Source organism: Scylla paramamosain, chromosome 11 (assembly GCF_035594125.1).
Source record: "Scylla paramamosain isolate STU-SP2022 chromosome 11, ASM3559412v1, whole genome shotgun sequence".
Classification (NCBI taxonomy): domain Eukaryota; kingdom Metazoa; phylum Arthropoda; class Malacostraca; order Decapoda; family Portunidae; genus Scylla; species Scylla paramamosain.
The window spans coordinates 987,501-1,006,002 of record NC_087161.1 but is presented as its reverse complement, the minus strand read 5'-3'; the positions used below and the strand labels follow the sequence as shown (position 1 = coordinate 1,006,002).

The window sequence follows — 18,502 nt, the reverse complement described above, 5'->3', positions numbered from 1 at the left end:
CTGTGTTTGCAATCTCTCAAGTGCGCTTAGAAGAATGTTTTATGAAGATTCCTTGGGTTTATATATTATGTGTGCTTTTTTTTCATGTTTTAAGCATAATTTGTCAAGTGCTGAGGAAATTTCATGTGTTTCGTAAAGATTCTTAGCGCGAAACACCAGAGATGCGATCAATTGGTGTATTAAAAAAAAAAAAAGTTGATGAGATGGCTGCCGGAATGTTAACTGCTCCTCTGATCTTGTTAACTTCATGCCTCCCCTCCTTCCGCGACCTCGCTGCACAAGACACTCTCACGCCTATTCTGTTCACCTCTCTAATGCAAGAGCTGACCAATATTCTTAATCTTTCATTCCTTTAGCTGGTAAACTCTGGAACTCCCTGCCTGCTTCTGTATCTCCCCCTTCCTAACAACATGAACTCTTTCAAGAGGGAGGTTTCGAGACATTTATCCTCCAACACTGGATAATCCTCTCGGCTTTCTGTTTGAGGAGTGGCACCATCATTGTACCTTTTTTCCTTTCCTTTTATTGTCCTTGCCCAGTGTTCCTCTTACATAAAATGAATAATAATAAAATCAAACTGAACGCTTACAGACGGCCAAACTGGATGGGCGCCATTCCGTGACGTCAGGATATCAGTGACCACAGCGCCACCTACACCTACTGAGAGGAAGCAGCTTTGTTTTCCACCGAGGTTGTGTTGCGGTTGGTCACTGTGTGTGTTTGTGTACAGTTTCTTCAGTCCCGGTCCTCATTTCTCCACCCTGGACATGGATTCTCGCCGTCCTGGGTGTTTAGTGAAGGTCAGGTCACACTGATCTTAGCTACGGCCGGTGTAGTTCTTGAAATAATGTTTAGCGGTGGAGTGAAGGGGTCAAGTCATGAAAGAGCGCGGCATTTTGAAACACTTTGTCCTCTCGACCACTCCCACCATTTTCAAAGGCCACGGAGATGATTAGGCGAGTGTTTCCCCTGTTAACGATATATAATCTTGTTAATCTGCCACCAGAACCTAAAAAAAAAAAAGAAAGAAAGAAAATACTTAAAAATCCGTGTAACTTCAATTAGACAAGGGCCTTTTGAAAGTAGTGGAGGTGCGGCACGGAAGCGTTTCAGAGAGAGAGAGACTCCATGTAAGGCCGCAGACGTGTCACCTCTCCCTAATATTCGTTCTGCCCCTCCATAATCACCCCCCAGTCTTGTCTTTCATGGCGTTCGATTATTCTAAGAAATCTTTGGTGACTAGCGCGGCAAATCCCGGGAAGGCAGCCCCCGTCCCACGCCACCACAACCCGCCCCTCCCCGCCCTCCCTTACCCTACCCTACCCTGCGTCTGTCTGCCAGTCTGTCTGTTCGATTCTGTCTGTCCCATAGTGGTAGGAATGTCAGGGCTGTCCTTCAACACACATACACACACACACACACATACTAGGAGGTACATAATAGCTGTTTACTGTAGAAATGAAAGAAAAAATAACATGTTCATTATCATCATTGTTATACGTCATTATCATCATCATTAATAGATTATGAAACGTGGGGAAGGTGAGGGTAAAGGGGGTGTGAGGGAAGGATTTACAATACATTAATCTATTGTGTTGTATTCACTGGTTAGCTTAAAAAAATATACAAAGCCAGAATAATTAATAGAGAGAGAGAGAGAAGAGAGTGAGAGAGAGAGAGAGAGAGAGAGAGAGAGAGAGAGAGAGAGAGGAGAGAGAGAGAGAAGCAGGCGAAGGACCAAGAAAAGAAAATCCAATTCTCATAAAAAAGAAAAAAAACAGGATAATTTTCTTGTATTTTTCTATTCTCTCTCTCTCTCTCTCTCTCTCTCTCTCTCTTCTCCTCTCTCTCTCTCTCTCTCTCTCTCTCTCTCTCTCTCTCTCTCTCTATTGGGTACCACGTTGGGTGTGTGGGGAAAAAGAGAGAGTGTAGAAAGAGTTGTTATCGGGTCACTCTCTCTCTCTCTCTCTCTCTCTCTCTCTCTCTCTCTCTCTCTCTCTCTCTCTCTCTCTCTCTCTCAAAAAGAAGAATGAAAAATGAGAGAAACAAGGGAAGGTGAGACAAAAGGAAGATAAAAAGAGAGAAAGAAGAAAAAAGATGAAAGGGCACTACGAGAGAAGAGAGAAGAGAGAGAGAGACGAGAGAGAAGAAGAGAGAGAGAGAGAAGAAGAGAGAAGAGAGAGAGAGTGAGAGAGAGAGAGAGAGAAATAGTGACCTTTAATTCCATGTGTGTGTGTGTGTGTGTGTGTGTGTGTGTGTGTGTGTGTGTGTGTTTGTGTGTGTGTGTGTGTGTGTGTGTTCTTATATAATTGTTTGTATAATATTTACAGTATTTTCAGAAGTTAGTCAGGGTCGTTGTGTTGCGTCTTTTTATGTAACACACACACACACACACACACACACACACACGACTTCCTCCTCCCACTCCTCCTCCTCTCCTCCTCATCATCATCATCATCTCATCATCATCATCATTATTTTTTTTTTCTTCTTCTTCTTCTCTCCTCCACTTATCTATTTTTCAATCGTGTTTTTCAGTCTCACCTGTTTTTCTCCCTTAATCTTTTCCTTGTACTAAAATTTATTGCTGAGACCTTTTGAAGAATGTGATCATTAATGTCAGTTGTGTGTGTGTGTGTGTGTGTGTGTGTGTGTGTGTGTGTGTGTGTGTGTGTGTGTGTGTGTGATGTGTGTGTGTGTGTGTGTGTGTGTGTGTGCGTGCCCTACTTCTTTTAATGCGTAAAGATGAAGGAAGAGGAGGAGGAGGAGGAGGAGGAGGTGGAGGTGGAGGTGGAGGTGGAGGAGGAGAAGGAGGAGGAAGAGGAGGAGGAGGAGAAGGAGATGGAGGAAGAGGAGGAGGAGGAAGATGAGGAGGAATACTTAAAGACAAAGAGGGAGGAAATTAAAGAGGAGGAAGAGGAGGAGGAGAAAGAAAAAAAGAGAAAATAAGAATACTTAAAGAGGGAGGAGGAGGAGGAGGAGGAGGAGTAGGAGGAGGAGGAGGAGGAATGTGAATGACGATGTATGTATATGTGTGTTGCAGGTTAGGAGGAGGAGAAGGAGGAGAAGGAGGAGGAGGAGGAGGAAGATGAGGAAGATGAGGAATACTTAAAGAGGGAGAGAGAGGAGGAGCAGAAGGAATGTGGATGTCAATGTATGTGTACGTATGTGTATACCAGACGTGTTATAGGTGTGTTACAGGTGTCCCTCCCTCGTGCAGGTAGTTCTTCATTTACCTGTACGGGAGTGTCTTGCAACTACTACCACTCGATTATTTACACGCCCATACCAAACAAGCACATCACAGGCACCACACAGCACCTAGGTTGGGGGACAGAGCTAGAAAGGCAAGGCTGACGTGGTGTGGGTGTGTCAGGAGAGACGAGGAGTGTGTGGAGAGGTGGATGCTGGAGATAGATCTACCGGCCAGGAGGAGAGGAAGGCCTGAGACAAAGGTTTATGGATGCAGTGAAGGAAGATATGCTTGAACTGGGTGTGACTGGGGAAGGCGTAGAGGACAGAATGTGTAGGAGAAGGTTGATTTGGAGAAGGAGTAGAAGGAAAAGAAGTAGGTTGAAGAAGAAGCAAAAGGGCGGTTACAGTAACAATAACAATAACAAACCAGGCACACAAAGCACTCATTCAAGGGAAGCAAATTATCGTACTGTGCTGCGTTGTATACTTCAGAAGACACACGTCAGGTAGTATTGACGTGGACTGTACCTGACATAGAGCCCGGAATAGTAATGTAGTGTACTATTGAGAACACACTTACCTGGTATAAAAAATGCATGACAAAAAAAAAAAAAATAGAAACTGGTGAACTTATTTTGACAGCATAGAAAAAAAAAAAAAACTAACACACATACACACACAGTTTTTCGCTTTCATCAGTAAGACTTATACCTTATACCAAGATAGTTTTTTTCTTTTCTTAATATTACGTAATGGGTGTGTGAAGTCTGTACTGTCAAGGGTGCGGGGGCGGGGGAAGGTAGAGACGAGCAAATAAAGCTGCCGTTCTCCTGCTCTGGGTATGATTAAGGTACTACATTGTTCCTCCAGTCCCTCCTCCTCCTCCTCCTCCTCCTCCTCCTGGTATGAATGCTGTACTGTAGGGAGTGCGTAATAATGGGATTCCTGAATTATTAAGTGGAGAAAAAAGTTAAAATAATGAATAAATAAATGGAGCATGTAAATAAACTGTTCTTGTGGATCATTTTAGTTTTCGTAGTTGTAAAAGAAAGAAAGAAAAAAGAAGGAAAAGAGGGAGAGGGAAGGAGGGAGAAAATGCTGCATCAAAAATAAAAAAAGAAAAAAATCTGTTCTCGTGGCTCATTTTTCGCTTTAGTTCTCGTTGTTGTAGAAAAAAAAAGTAAGGAAGAAAGAAAGAAGGAAGGAAAGAATGAAAAGATGGGGGTGAGGAACGGGGATGGAAATACGGCACTTAAAAAAAAATCAAGAGAAAAGGTAAATTTAACAAAAAATAAACAAAGAAATAAATGAATAAATAAATAAATGTAAAGTAGTGGTACAAATTGAAACTCGTTATTAAAGATTGGATTTCTAAACTTCTTTTATTCATTTTCTTTTTCGTTGTTGTTAAAGAAAGAATATATAAAAAGAGTTGAGTTTTGGTCTTTGGAAGCGCGGGCGTGTGTGTGCGAGTGTGTGTGTGTGTGTGTGTGTTTAATCTCTGTCTCTTTTTCTCTTTCTGTGCCTGTAACGCTTTTATATATTTGTTTGGTTGTTTATTTGCTGGTGTTGCTGTTATTGTTGCTGGTGTTGTTATTGTTCTTGTTGTTCAGTCTGCCTTTCTTTTTTCATTGCATTTTTAGAATTTCATTTGTGTACATTCTCTCAGTACGGTTTCTTCTTCTTCTTCTTCTTCTTCTTCTTCTTCTTCTTCTTCTTCTTCTTCTTCTTAAACTAATTGCTTTTGATGCGTTTCGTATTTTTTCTTTTCTGTAAGTATTTATTTTCTCTTTCTGTAACATTATTAGTTTTTGTCTTTTTCTCCTCCTCCTTCTCCTCCTCCTTTTAACAGGTAAGAGCCACACCAAGTCACCTGGGCAGGTAAATTACGTACTCTTGACAAGGTCCTCTGAATTTCTCTCTCTCTCTCTCTCTCTCTCTCTCTCTCTCTCTCTCTCTCTCTCTCTCTCTCTCTCTCTCTCTCTCTGAAGTGAGTAGGTTTGCGTCAGTAGTAGTAATAGAAGTAAGGGGAGGAGGAGGAGGAGGAGGAGAGACGAAGAGGGAGGAAAGGAGGGAGAGGAAGAGCCGTGATGGCGGTGATAGTGGTGGTGGTAACAAGTAGTAGTAGTAGTAGTAGTAGTAGTAGTAGTAGTAGTAGTAGTGATGAAAACCGCAAAAGTACTATATATACTACTAATTTATTGAAAGCAACTACTACTGCTACTACTACTACTACTGCTACTACTGCTACTACTCCTACTATCACCACCACCATTACCATCACCATCACCACTACCGCAACCGTCACCACCACAATCACCACCACCACCACCACCACCGCCCCAACAACAAGTCTACTAAAGGAGATCCCTAGGCTATTGAAACTGACCTGACCTGACCTGGCCGGACGTGTAGGGCCGCGGGAGCCTCTGCAATATTCACGAGGGAGTGGCCGGGGGTCGAACTGGCGGGCACTTAGACTCTAGACAAGAGACTTACCAGTGAGGCAGTTGTTGTTTTAGAAGTGAGAATAGATCGTTTCGCTCCTTCTCTTCCCTTTAAATCTATAATCCTCTCTCTCTCTCTCTCTCTCTCTCTCTCTCTCTCTCTCTCTCTCTCTCTCTCTCTCTCTCTCTCTCTCTCTCTCTCTCTCGTAAGTGTTTCTTTCTCACTTCAGCTGCCTCTCTTTTTTATTTAGTCTCCTCTTCCTCTTCCGTAGTCTTTAATTTCCTCTTCCCCTTCCTCCTCCTCCTCCTCCTCCTCCTCCTCCTCCTCCTCCTCCTCTCTCCCCCTCTCAATTTATTTTCTATTTTTAATTTCGTTTTCATTCCTGCCTATTCGTTTCCTGGTATTAAATAATCTCTCTCTCTCTCTCTCTCTCTCTCTCTCTCTCTCTCTCTCTCTCTCTCTCTCTCTCTCTCTCTCTCTCTCTCTCTCTCTCTCTCTCATAAACTCCATAACGCTGTAAAATATAAATTAATCAAATCGCTTACGTAAATTAACACTCATTTTCGCCTCGCCTTGCTGCAGAGAGAGAGAGAGAGAGAGAGAGAGAGAGAGAGAGAGAGAGACTGAGGAGTGGCAAGGGTGCGGTACGACAACTGCGGCATTTCAATGTATCCACTATGAGGGACCCGCCGGCTAAGTCTTACAAGGAGCAGTAGTCATCTTAATGCATTTTCCTGTTCTTAGTATTCTTATTAAACGCTTGGCTCTCTCATTAAGACTACATTCATAGGGCACAGAGATGATTAGCCGTGTTCCTATGGTCGGTTTTCTTGTTGTAGATGGAAAAGACTCGTTAAACTGTTCTAGAATCATGAAAACACTACGTTGTCTTCTGAAACGCTTTGCTCTCTCGTCGACTATTTTCAAAGGCTACAGAGGTAATTAAGTGGGTTTTTATGGTTGTTTCCTTGTTGTAGTTGCAGAAGTTATGTTAAGTTGTCCTTGGAATTATGAAAACACTTGAAAACCTCAATAACTTCCACTACAGCTTGTTATTAAACGCTTCATCTCTCATCAGTACTATTTACAAAGGCCACAGAGATGTTTAGTCACGCTTCCATAGCTATTTTTCTTATTGTAGGTACAGAAGACTCTTAATCTTAACATCTTAATCTTAATCTTAACCCCTAATAACTTCCATTGTAGGATATTCTTAAAGGACTGATTCTTTCTAGACTATTTTCAAAGACGACAAAGTTCATTGGTCAGGTTCTCATGGTTTGTTTTGCTATTGTAGCATAAGAATCATTGTTAAACTGTCCCTTGAATAATACTAATAATAAGAAACAAACACTCTTGAAAATCTCTGTAACTTCCATTACAGAGAAAAAAAAGGCGAGGTGTTTATACTCGTAAATGTTAGGAATAGAGTTTCTCTCCTTGTAAAGTGAAGGAAGAGGAAGTGATCACAAGATAGACAGGTGAAGGTGAAGAATTTTATGTTCCTTTGTTTTATGTCTGGCTTGGCTCGACAATATTGTGTTTTAAAATATTGTTAGGAAAATGAAATAGGAGGAGCAGAGGAGGAGGAAGAGGTGAGGCTTAGATGGAGGAGGAGGAGGAGCCGCCACATGGAAAATAAAGAAAAAAATGTGAGGAAAAGATGAGGGTTAGAGGAAAGAGGTGGATGACTAGTAAAATAACGAAATAGATAATGAATTAAGAGAAAAAAAGTGAGAGAAGACAGAAAATGAGTACAAAGAAGGAAATAATAATAAGAAAATATAGAAATATGAACAAGATTGGAACAATAAGAAATTAAGAAATGTTATCAATGTGAAGAATAAAAATAAACTTACTTTTTTCTTTTCCCTCGTCAAACAAGAAAATCAAGTGTAAAGTTCCTTCCCACTCACCCACACACGAAAAAAAAGAGAGAAAATGAAAATGATATTCGTGGGAGTATGAAAGAAAAAAACCTGAATGAATTAAAAATGACAATGAAAAAGAGAGAAAGAAGAGGTAATTCTATTTTATTTTATTCTATTTAATTTTCATTTTTAGACATTTCTTGTTCATTAAAAAACTAAATAATAAAAAGTGACATTTGCAAGGTGTAAAGATCATTGAAAATAGAGATAGATAGATAGATAGATAGATAGATAGAGAGAGAGAGAGAGAGAGAGAGAGAGAGAGAGAGAGAGAGAGAGAGAGAGAGAGAGAGAGAGAGAGAGAGAGAGAGAGAGAGACGGGGGGAGGGAGAAAGTATACAAGATGTTTTATTATCTTGCGAGGGTTGTTGGTAAAATTAATACTTTCATAAGAACAAAGTAATCTGAAAGTAATAAGAGGAAGAAAGAACAAGAAAAAAAAAAAAAGAGAGCAAGGAGAAGAAGGAGAAAGGAAGAAGGAAACTAATAATGACACGGGATTTTAACCCATCTCTAATCCATTAATAGAATAAAAAAAAAGTTGCATGGAAAGTGATAGGTAATCGTAAAGAAGAAGAGGAAGAAGAAGAAGAAGAAGAAGAAGAAGAAGAAGAAGAAGAAGAAGAAGAAGTTAGACGAGTAATGGAGATAAAAAAAATTGACATTGAGTAAGAAAGAAGGGAAACAATCTATATAACGATAAAGACCGAGTTATTTTCACCGTAAAAAAAAAAATCAACAAAAAGAAAGACAAATAGAAAGCGATAACGTAACAAATGGAGGAGGAGAGGAGGAGGAGGAATAGGAAGTGAAGCAAATCAGACATTAATGAGGATAAAATGGCAGAGGGGGTGACAGAAAAAAAGAAAAAGAAAAACGAAAAAAAAAAAAGAAGAGAAGAGAGAGATCAGTTCATTTTCATTGATTCAGCAGACAGGAGCGGCCGCGCGCAAGTCCCGCCCTGCCACGTGTACGATGCTCGCACGCCCTCACGCCCTCACGCCCTCAGCTGTCATGTCAAAATGTAAGCCCTTCAGATACGTGGCTCATCGGCTCTTCCCTGCTGCTCTCTTAATGGCGGCTCGGGGCGTGGAGAGGGAGAGGGAGAGGGCCAGAGGGCGCTAGGACGAATGAAATCTCTTTGAAATGTTTAGGTGATTAGATTTGTGTTGGAGATTATGAAGTGTGTGTGAGTGTGTTGTGCTCTCTATGAAACTGTTATTTGTGGTTTATGATGATTTTTATGGGTTGTTTATACGAGTGAAATAAGGTGTGGTTTTATATATACAATTTTTCATATAGGAAATGAAAAATGGAAAGACTAATCTTAACTATTTCCTCAGACATCAAGACATCACCACCACCAACACCACCGCAACACCATAACACCACGACGCGTCATCCGTAACTATTACAAACGAGTTAGGCAAATCTAGTCACACACAAGGAAACTATATATCAAAATAATAGCAAAAGTTTTGGATGCGGTACGACGCTTTGGGCGGGCGGGGCGGCAGCAGCTGATTCGATATTGTTGTAAGCGGCAAAGGTAGTGACGAGCGAGCCGCACGGGAGGGTGGTACTGCGCCTCGACCGCTCCCCTCGGATAAAGTGACAGGTTTTTGGGCTGAGAATTAATGAGAAGTGGCGGCAATAGACGGGCGCAAACGTGTGTGTGTCCGCCGAAGGTTGAGGCAGCGTGCGAGCCCGGCGGGGAGAGGCTGGGAAAGGCGGAAGAGTGAGAGGGAGAGGGCGTGTCATAGCTAGCTGGCCATTTCGAAGCTCCGAGTGACGGGCCGAAGCACACCTTACGCCCACGCCCGTGAAGCGAAGCCGCCTCAAATACCTGGCAAAAAAAGAAAGGAGGAGGAGGAGAAAAGAAAAAGTAATTGAAAGTCTAAATAAAAAAAACGCAATTATAAAAAAAGGGGAGACTAGTGGAATTACTGATAAAAAAAGGAATATAAGAAAATAACGAAAAGTGTAAAGAAAACGTGAATTGTGAGAGAAAAACGAAAAACGTGTGGTGACCAGAGAGAGAGAGAGAGAGAGAGAGAGAGAGAGAGAGAGAGAGAGAGAGAGAGAGACCCAATTACCCTTACTTTCCCTATCCCTACCCTTCCCCTCCCTGTTACCGCCCCGTAAGCCGTTGACCCCAACCCCCTCCCTCTCCCCCGGCCTGAGGTGACCTAGGAGGTGGGGTCATGCACTAAGCGAGGTCATGACGGCTAAGGTGGCGGGCGTGGTGGTGGTGGTGGCGGTGGTGGTGGTGTGTTGGGGCACAGGGCAGGCAGCGTCCGCCCCCTCCGCCCCACCACCCATTCTCTCCCTTCCCTATTCCCCCTCCTCCTCCTCCTCCTCTTCTTCCTCCTCCTCTTCGGTGTCTGTGGGCAAGAACGGTCTTCGCAATGCCAACAGTCTCAGCAGCGTAGGCAGTGGTGTGAATAAAGACAAGTTACCTTTTGAAGCTGTTTTTCAAGGTAAGGGGATATGTGTGTGTGTGTGTGTTTGTGAGGAGGAGGTGAAGGAGGAGAGAAGACAGGTTCTCGATCCTTGTATTACTTGTCATCGAGTCGTGAGAGAGAGAGAGAGAGAGAGAGAGAGAGAGAGAGAGAGAGGGGGGGCGGAGGGAAGGGAGGCATGACAAAATTTAAGTAAGGCCAAAATTTAATAAGTCAAAAGTTAAGTTAGGCAGAATTTAAGTAATGCAAGAGAGAGAGAGAGAGAGAGAGAGAGAGAGAGAGAGAGAGAGAGAGAGAGAGAGAGATTTGTACTCTATCTACCTATTACCTTCAATTTAATTAACTTTGTATGGCACAGAAGGCAGTGCAGTACATAGCAGCAGCAGCAGCAGCAGCAGCAGCAGTAGTAGTAGTAGTAGTAGTAGTAGTGTTGGTGTAGTGGTAGTAATACATGTGGAGATAGTTATAACGATAGTGGTATTAGTATCCGATACAGTAGTAGTAGTAGTAATAGTAGTAGCAGTAGTAGTAGTAAAATAGACGTTCCAGTTATCGTAAAAACAATAACTTTTAAATAGTAGGAGCAACTGTAGCAATAAAATAAAAGAATAAAAACCAATAGTAGTAGTAGTAGTAGTAGTAGTAGTAGTAGTAGCAGTTGTAGAAGCATCACTAACCCAGATTAACAAACTGACATCATTATTCATTTATTCATTCATTCATTTGAGATAGTATTTTTAGTTTTTTACTCTCTCTCTCTCTCTCTCTCTCTCTCTCTCTCTCTCTCTCTCTCTCTCTCTCTCTCTCTCTCTCTCTAAACCAAAAAAGAGAGGAAGGGGGAAATGCAAACCAGAGAGAGAGAGAGAGAGAGAGAGAGAGAGAGAGAGAGAGAGAGAGAGAGAGAGAGAGAGAGAGAGAGAGAGAGAGAGCCCTTGATGTGAATTAGCTTTAAATTGTGAGAGCCAGCTTTTTGGAGCCACGGCCGTGTAAAGAAAATTGGCCCAAATGTGAAATAGCTCTAAATGCCGGTCACCACAAACACTCCAATTTTGTGCCACAGTGTGAGATAGCTTTTAAATCCCCCCACGTTCTCTCTCTCTCTCTCTCTCTCTCTCTCTCTCTCTCTCTCTCTCTCTCTCTCTCTCTCTCATTCTGGTTTTGCCTGTATGACTCTCTCTCTCTCTCTCTCTCTCTCTCTCTCTCTCTCTCTCTCTCATTCTGGTTTTGCCTGTATGACTCTCTCTCTCTCTCTCTCTCTCTCTCTCTCTCTCTCTCTCTCTCTCTCTCTCTCTCTCTCTCTCTCTCTCTCTCTCACTTTCTGGTTTTGCCTGTATGACTCTCTCTCTCTCTCTCTCTCTCTCTCTCTCTCTCTCTCTCTCTCTCTCTCTCTCTCTCTCTCTCTCTCTCTCTCACTTTCTGGTTTTGCCTGTATGACTCTCTCTCTCTCTCTCTCTCTCTCTCTCTCTCTCTCTCTCTCTCTCTCTCTCTCTCTCTCTCTCTCTCTCTCTCTCACTTTCTGGTTTTGCCTGTATGACTCTCTCTCTCTCTCTCTCTCTCTCTCTCTCTCTCTCTCTCTCTCTCTCTCTCTCTCTCTCTCTCTCACTTTCTGGTTTTGCCTGTATGACTCTCTCTCTCTCTCTCTCTCTCTCTCTCTCTCTCTCTCTCTCTCTCTCTCTCTCTCTCTCTCTCTCTCTCTCTCTCTCTCACTTTCTGGTTTTGCCTGTATGACTCTCTCTCTCTCTCTCTCTCTCTCTCTCTCTCTCTCTCTCTCTCTCTCTCTCTCTCTCTCTCTCTCTCTCTCTCTCACGCATATTGACACATTTTTCTTTCTCCCCCTCGAAAAAATGCAACTTTTACAACCCATAATGCTCTCTCTCTCTCTCTCTCTCTCTCTCTCTCTCTCTCTCTCTCTCTCTCTCTCTCTCTCTCTCTCTCTCTCTCTCTCTCTCTCACTGTCGAATTCAGCGTGGTATGTGAGACAGCTTCATCGCGTCCCCACGAATTTGCTTTTAAAATGTGAGCGAGTTTCAATCCACCTCCCCCCCTCTCTCTCTCTCTCTCTCTCTCTCTCTCTCTCTCTCTCTCTCTCTCTCTCTCTCTCTCTCTCTCTCTCTCTCTCTCTCTCTCTCTCTCTCTCTCTCTCTCTCTCTCTCTCTCTCTCTCTCTCTCTCTCTCTCTCTCTCTCTCTCTCTCTCTCTCTCTCTCTCTCTCTCTCTCTCTCTCTCTCTCTCTCTCTCTCTCTCTCTCTCATCCCTTCACCCCTTCACTCTTTTACCCCTCTGAACACTTTCCCTCCTCCTCCTCCACCTCCTCCTCCTCCTCCTCCTCCTCCTCCTCCTCCTCCTCCTCCTCCTCCTCCTCCTCCTCCTCCTCCTCCTCCTCTTCCTCCTCCTCCTCTCCTTCCTTGTATATTTTCCTCTCCCTCAACTTTCTCCTTCACCCTTCAGAACACTTCCTCTTCCTTCTCCTCTTCTTCCTCTTCCTCTTCCTTTTCCTCTTCCAGCTCGTCCTCCTCCTCCTCCTCCTCCTCCTCCTCCTCCTCCTCCTCCTCCTCCTCCTCCTCCTCCTTTTCCTCCTCCTTTCCTTTCTTCCTTTTCTAAATCCTGTTTCTTCTTTGTTTTTTTTATTTTCCTCTCTTTCCTTTTTCTTCCTTCTTTCCTAATTTCTTTAATCCTGTTTTTTTTTCTTTTTTCCCACTATGTAGTTTTCACGTTTATTTTCCTTTTGGTAACCGCACGTTCTTCTATTTTTTTTTCATTTTTCGTTATTCCCTTTTCATATTTTTCCCTTTCGTATTCTCGCTGACTACAGTTTCTTACTCCTCGATATATAATTTCCATATTTATTTCCCCTGTTTTCCTTTTGTATTTATTTCCCCGTTTCTATTTTTTCCCCCTTCCATATCCTTATTTACCGCTATTTCTTCACTGATATATGTAATTCCCATTTTTATTTCCCTCTTACTAAGCCAACCTAATGTTTCTTTCTTCCCTTTCCACCTTTATCAACCTCCCGCTAACCTAACCACCCATTACCCTTTCTCTCCATCTTTCTCTCTCCTCCCTTCCATATAATTTCACCCCATAACTACATAATCCCCATATTTATCCCCGTTTTTGCTAACCTAACCTTGCATTATCTTCTCTTTCCATCTTCATCCCTCCTTCATTGTTCCCCCTTCCATGTAATTTCACCCCCAACTACATAATCCTTTTTTGCTAACCTAACCTCGTATTCTTTCCCTTTTTCATCTTTACTTCCACATCTGTTCCTCTTTTACTAACCTTACATAATCTTATCCTTCCCTTATTTCTTTATCCCCGTTCCATTTTTCCCTTCCATATCTTGCTTGCCACAGGTGCTGGAACCCAAAGCCAGGTGCTGGAAAAGTTAGGCAGGTCAGATTATGGAAATGGCTTAAGAAAGGGTGCTTATGGGGGGGCTGGATGGACTGGAAGGGGGCTGGATGGAGGGGTGAGGTGGGGGAGACAGGAGATGTAGGAGAAGGTGGCGGTGGAAGGAGGGGCGGGGGAGGAGTAGGTGAGGGGGAGAGTTGTAGGGTCGTGTAAGGGAAGGTGTAGGAGTAGTAGTAGTAGGAGGAGGAGGAGGAAGGGGAAGAGGAAAAGGAGGAGGAGGAGGAGGAGGAGGAGGAGGAGGAGGGCAGGTGTCAAATTTTCTTATTTTTGAAGAATATTTTATAGAAGATGTAGTTAAGGATGGCACAAGAGTGAGGAAGAAGGAGTAGATGGCTTGTTTATTCATCTACCTATATATGTCTGTTTATTTATCTATTAGTGGAGAGAGAGAAAGATAGAGAGAGAGAGAGAGAGAGAGAGAGAGAGAGAGAGAGAGAGAGAGAGAGAGAGAGAGAGAGAGAGAGAGAGAAAGTAAGGATATTTTGAAAAGGGATACGAGAGAAGGGAAACAAGAAAGTAGATGTCTGTCTATCTATCTATCTATCAGTTAAGATTGTATGTGAAAGGATATTTTGAGAGACAAGAAAAGAGAGAGAGAGAGAGAGAGAGAGAGAGAGAGAGAGAGAGAGAGAGAGAGAAGGAAAGGAGAAAAAATGAGCTCTTTATCTATCAACTTATCTACCCATCTACAAGAACGCAGGAAAACAAGGGAAGGTACAAGAAGTCACTAGGCCTACACGTGACAGTCTCCATAATATAAAACATAAGACACGCCTGCCTATATCCTCCTATCATCTCCCATCCATCCATCAATAAAATTCTCTAAATCTCGTAAAAGTTCCCTATTGATTCTGCACTAACAGCCTTTATCAATCAGTCAGTCAGTCTATCGAAAAATGTAGCTATCCCTTCTGTCAATTTATCAGTCAGTCAGTCTATCTATCTATCAGTCAGTCAGTCTATCTATCTATCTATCTGTCTGTCTGTCTGTCTATCAATCTGTCTGTCTGTCTGTCTATCCATCCATCTGTCCATCTATCTATCTATCTATCAGTCAGTCAATCAATCACTCAGTCAGTCAGTCATTCAATTAGTCTATCTATCTTTATCTATCTATCTATCTATCTATCTATCTATCTATCTGTCTGTCTTTCTAACCATCCATCCATCCATCCATCCATCCATCTATCTATCTATCTATCTATCTATCTTCCTATCTACCTATCTATCTATCAATCAATCAAGGAAGGAAACAGAGGAGGTGCAGAGAGGTGCAGTGAGGCGGGGAGGAAAGATGAGGCGTCAAAAACACTACTTTGGGCAGCTTACTCTGAAGGTATTTGAGAAAGTCCTAAAGATTGGAACTCCCGCCTTTTTAATTCTCTCTTGGGGGACCAGCAATTAAAGCGGCGTGGCTGAGACAGGGTAGAGAGAGAGGGAGAGAGTGAGAGAGAGAGAGGACTCCTGCAACACCCCCTTCTTGGTGTGGGAAGAAGAATTAGGCTAACTGGTGTTCTCTGGCCCTTCCCTTCGTCCTTCGTCCATCTCTCGCTTGGTGTGGGAGAAAGAAGCTAACAGGCATTCTCAGTCCCTCTACTCCCTCCTTCCGTATCTGTGTATGTCTGTCTTGGTGTATAGGAGAATTAAGGTAACTGGTTCTCTCGGGTCCTTTCTCCCTTCTACTGTCCGTCCCTCTCTGTCTCTGTGTCTTTCTGTCATGGTGTAGGGTGAGAGTAAGGTAAGGTGTGTTCTCAAGCCTTCTCTTTCTTCCTTCGTCTCTTTCTGTCTCTCTCTCTTGGTCTTTCTCTTCTTTCGTGATGGAGGGAGAAAGTAAGGTAAGCAGTGTTCTCAAGCCTTCCCTTCCTTCCTTCGTCTCTTTCTCTCTGTCTCTCCATCTTGGTATAAGGAAAGAATCAGATTAACCAGTATTCTAAGGTCATTTTTCTCTCTTCGTCTCTCTTATATCTCTCCACTTCCACGTAAGAAAAGGAAAGAGAAGGGAGAAAAGAGTAGATGCAGATGAGTTTCCGTTTTCCTTTTTCTTTATTTCTGTCTTTTCAAAGATATAAAAAGGAAATGACTGAATATAGAGAAGTTATTGTTATTTTGTTCTATTTCTGTCTCTTCAAAGTAAAGGAAGGGGAAAAGACTTAATATAAATATAAACATGTTATCGTCTTTCTATTCACTTCTCTAAAAGAAAAGTGAAAAAAAACAGAATCTAAAGGAAAGGAAAGAAAAAAAAAGGACTCATCGCTTTTTCTTCTGTTTATTTCTCTCTCCAAAGAAAATTGAGAAGGAGAAAAGAGTTATCGTTTTTTTTTTCTTTTTCTGTTTATTTCTCTCTCCATTCTCTGGTCCAATAAGGGAAGGAAGAGGAGACTTGGTACAGACTGTGCATTGATTTTCTTTACTCATCTGTTTATCTTTCCATTTATACGTGAGGGAAAGGAAAAGAACGACAGATCACATTGTTTTTCTGTCTCATATCTACGTATCTGTTTATCTCTTCCTTTTGTTTATCTGCTCGGAAAGGACAACGAAATATCAGACTATCTATCAATCTGATTTCCATTTATACGTAAGTACTCGTAGAAGAAGAAATAATAAGACTGTATATTAGTCTAAGTTCTGTCTATTTATGTACCGTCTTTGATACTGCACCTGTCATTTTGAGCTAGAGGCATTACACTGATCCAGCTCTTCTTCTTCTTCTTTTTTTTTTTTTTGTATATAAAAAACTACTATTTGAAGTTTAGAAGAGTGTAACAACTGTTTTTACTGTTTAATCCATCAATCTGCACATTTATCTACTTTTCCTTATGGTCTAACTTTCATGTGGGCGGCTCAGACACCACAGTCTCAATAACTTAATAGATATTCAATTTGACGTTAACAAGAGTAGAAATAAAAAAAAAAAGGGAGATTAGTTAGACGTTTACTGTTTTAATCTACCCTGTGTCCATTTCTTTGTTTCTTTCCGTCGTATAACCATCATTGAGACATACAGAGCATCAATAATTCACTAGAAACTTACTTTGACGTATATATATATATATATATATATATATATATATATATATATATATATATATATATATATATATATATATATATATATATAAAGACGATAGATAGCCATGTACTGTTTTAACATATCTTGTATCCGCTTCTCTCTTCCCCCTGTCTCGTCTGACCTTCATTCTGAGTCGTATACCGCTTTAATAATTCACCGGGAACTCATTTTGACGTTGATAAGACTAAAGATCGTAAATAGAGAAGATTAGATAGACTTGTACATATTCTGCGTCCATTTCTCTATCCCCCTCCATCGCCCTAACCTTCATTATGAGTGGTGCAGGCATTACAGAACCTCATTAGTTGACTAGAAGCTCATTTTGATGTTAATAAGAGTAGATATTGTAAAAGGGAATATTAGATACACATGTACTGTTTTAATTCACTCTGCATCTATTTCTCTATTTCTCTCCGTCGTGTGCTGTTCATTTTGAGTGGTTCAGACATTATATAGAATCAGTAATTAACCAGAAACCATTAATTTTGACTGGTGAAGGTAGAGATTGAAAAAAAAAAAAACTAGATGTGTACTGTTTTAATCCATTTTGCGTCCACTTTTCTATTCCCTTCCATCGTGTGGCCTTCATTTTGAGTCATTACAGAGCTCCAGTAGCCAAACAGGAACTCATATTAACGTTAATAAGATTAGAAATTGAAAAATAGAAGCTTACATAGACTTATACTGTTTTAATCTCGCTTGCATTCATTTCTCTATTCGCTCCGTCGCCTGGTCTTCATTTGAGACATTAGTGAGCCCCAATACCTGTCCGGCGTGTCTAGCAGCGGCAGCAGGAGGTCTAGGGGGCGAAATAATAGTCACTTGAGCACAGCCTGCGGTCTCGCCTAACCCGGATGAAGAGGGAGGCCGTGGCGGTGGTGGTGGTGGTGGTGGTGGTGGAGGAGTGGCGCCGCGCTGCCAGACGTGCTGCATATCATAACACCATCTTCTGTTTACTCCCTCCAGCTTTGATCCTCGCTCGCTAATCTTACTGTCATTACTCTTATTATTAATTTTGACTTACTGGTTTAAAATTTGTGGTATTCTTCGAGGGGAAGGTTTTTTTTTTTGTTTATTTATTTATTTTTTATTTATGTTGGTTTGGTTTGGTTTAGTTGGGTGAACTTGTGTAAATTTTGCTGTCTTTTTTTTTTGGAAATGCATGCTTAGTGTAACATTTATTTTTTCTAGTGCTATACTGAAATTAGGTCAAGTGAGGTAGGTTAAGAGGAGTTAGCTTAGGTTAGATTAGGTTAGGTTGGGTAAGGTGAAGTGAGGATACGTTAGATTAGTTTAGGGATGGGTTAGGTTAGGTGAAGTTAGGATAAGTTACATAGGTTAGATGAGATTAGGTGAAACAAGGCAACAGGGCAAAGGGTACACACACACACACACACACACACACACACACACACACACACACACACACACACACACACACACACACACACACACACATTGTAATCCCATCCCCTCTCGTCTCATCTACAAGAAATAAGCGTTACAGGAAAGGGGAGAGGATCGAGGGGACGGGAAAAGCAGGGAGAGGGGAGGGAGAGGATGGGAGGGTGAAGGAGAGGGAGAGAAGGGAGGGATGGGGCGGGATGAGTGGGGAGTGGAAATGAGAAAGCGGAGAACAGGGAGGGGTAAAATAAAAGTTCAAGAGAGAGAGAGAGAGAGAGAGAGAGAGAGAGAGAGAGAGAGAGAGAGAGAGAGAGAGAGAGGAATGCGTGTTTCGAATTTGTGGATTTTTCTTTTCCTATTCTCTCTCTCTCTCTCTCTCTCTCTCTCTCTCTCTCTCTCTCTCTCTCTCTCTCTCTCTCTCTCTCTCTCTCTATCTATCTATCTATCTATCTATCTATCTATCTATCTCTGTATATATCTTCATATACCCAACTATTTTTTTCTAGCATTGTTATAAATTCAATGAACATTCCATCTGTCTATCCATCCATCTTTCTACCTATCCATCTG

General features: G+C 41.8%; 1 protein-coding gene across 2 annotated transcripts in view; it reads left to right on the top strand.

The window, feature by feature from the left end:
* The first annotated feature begins 676 nt into the window (after positions 1-676).
* The window catches only part of LOC135104745 (pikachurin-like), a 160,335-nt gene continuing 142,509 nt past the window's right edge, over positions 677-18,502 (top strand). The window contains exons 1-2 of one of the 2 annotated variants that reach the window (XM_064012305.1): positions 677-800; positions 8,918-8,978. In XM_064012305.1, coding sequence (XP_063868375.1) covers positions 768-800; positions 8,918-8,978 — 94 coding nt within the window. In that variant the 5' untranslated portion in view covers positions 677-767. Of the gene's footprint in view, positions 801-8,917; positions 10,055-18,502 lie in introns of both variants that reach the window. The other variant, XM_064012304.1, reaches the window with a different exon arrangement.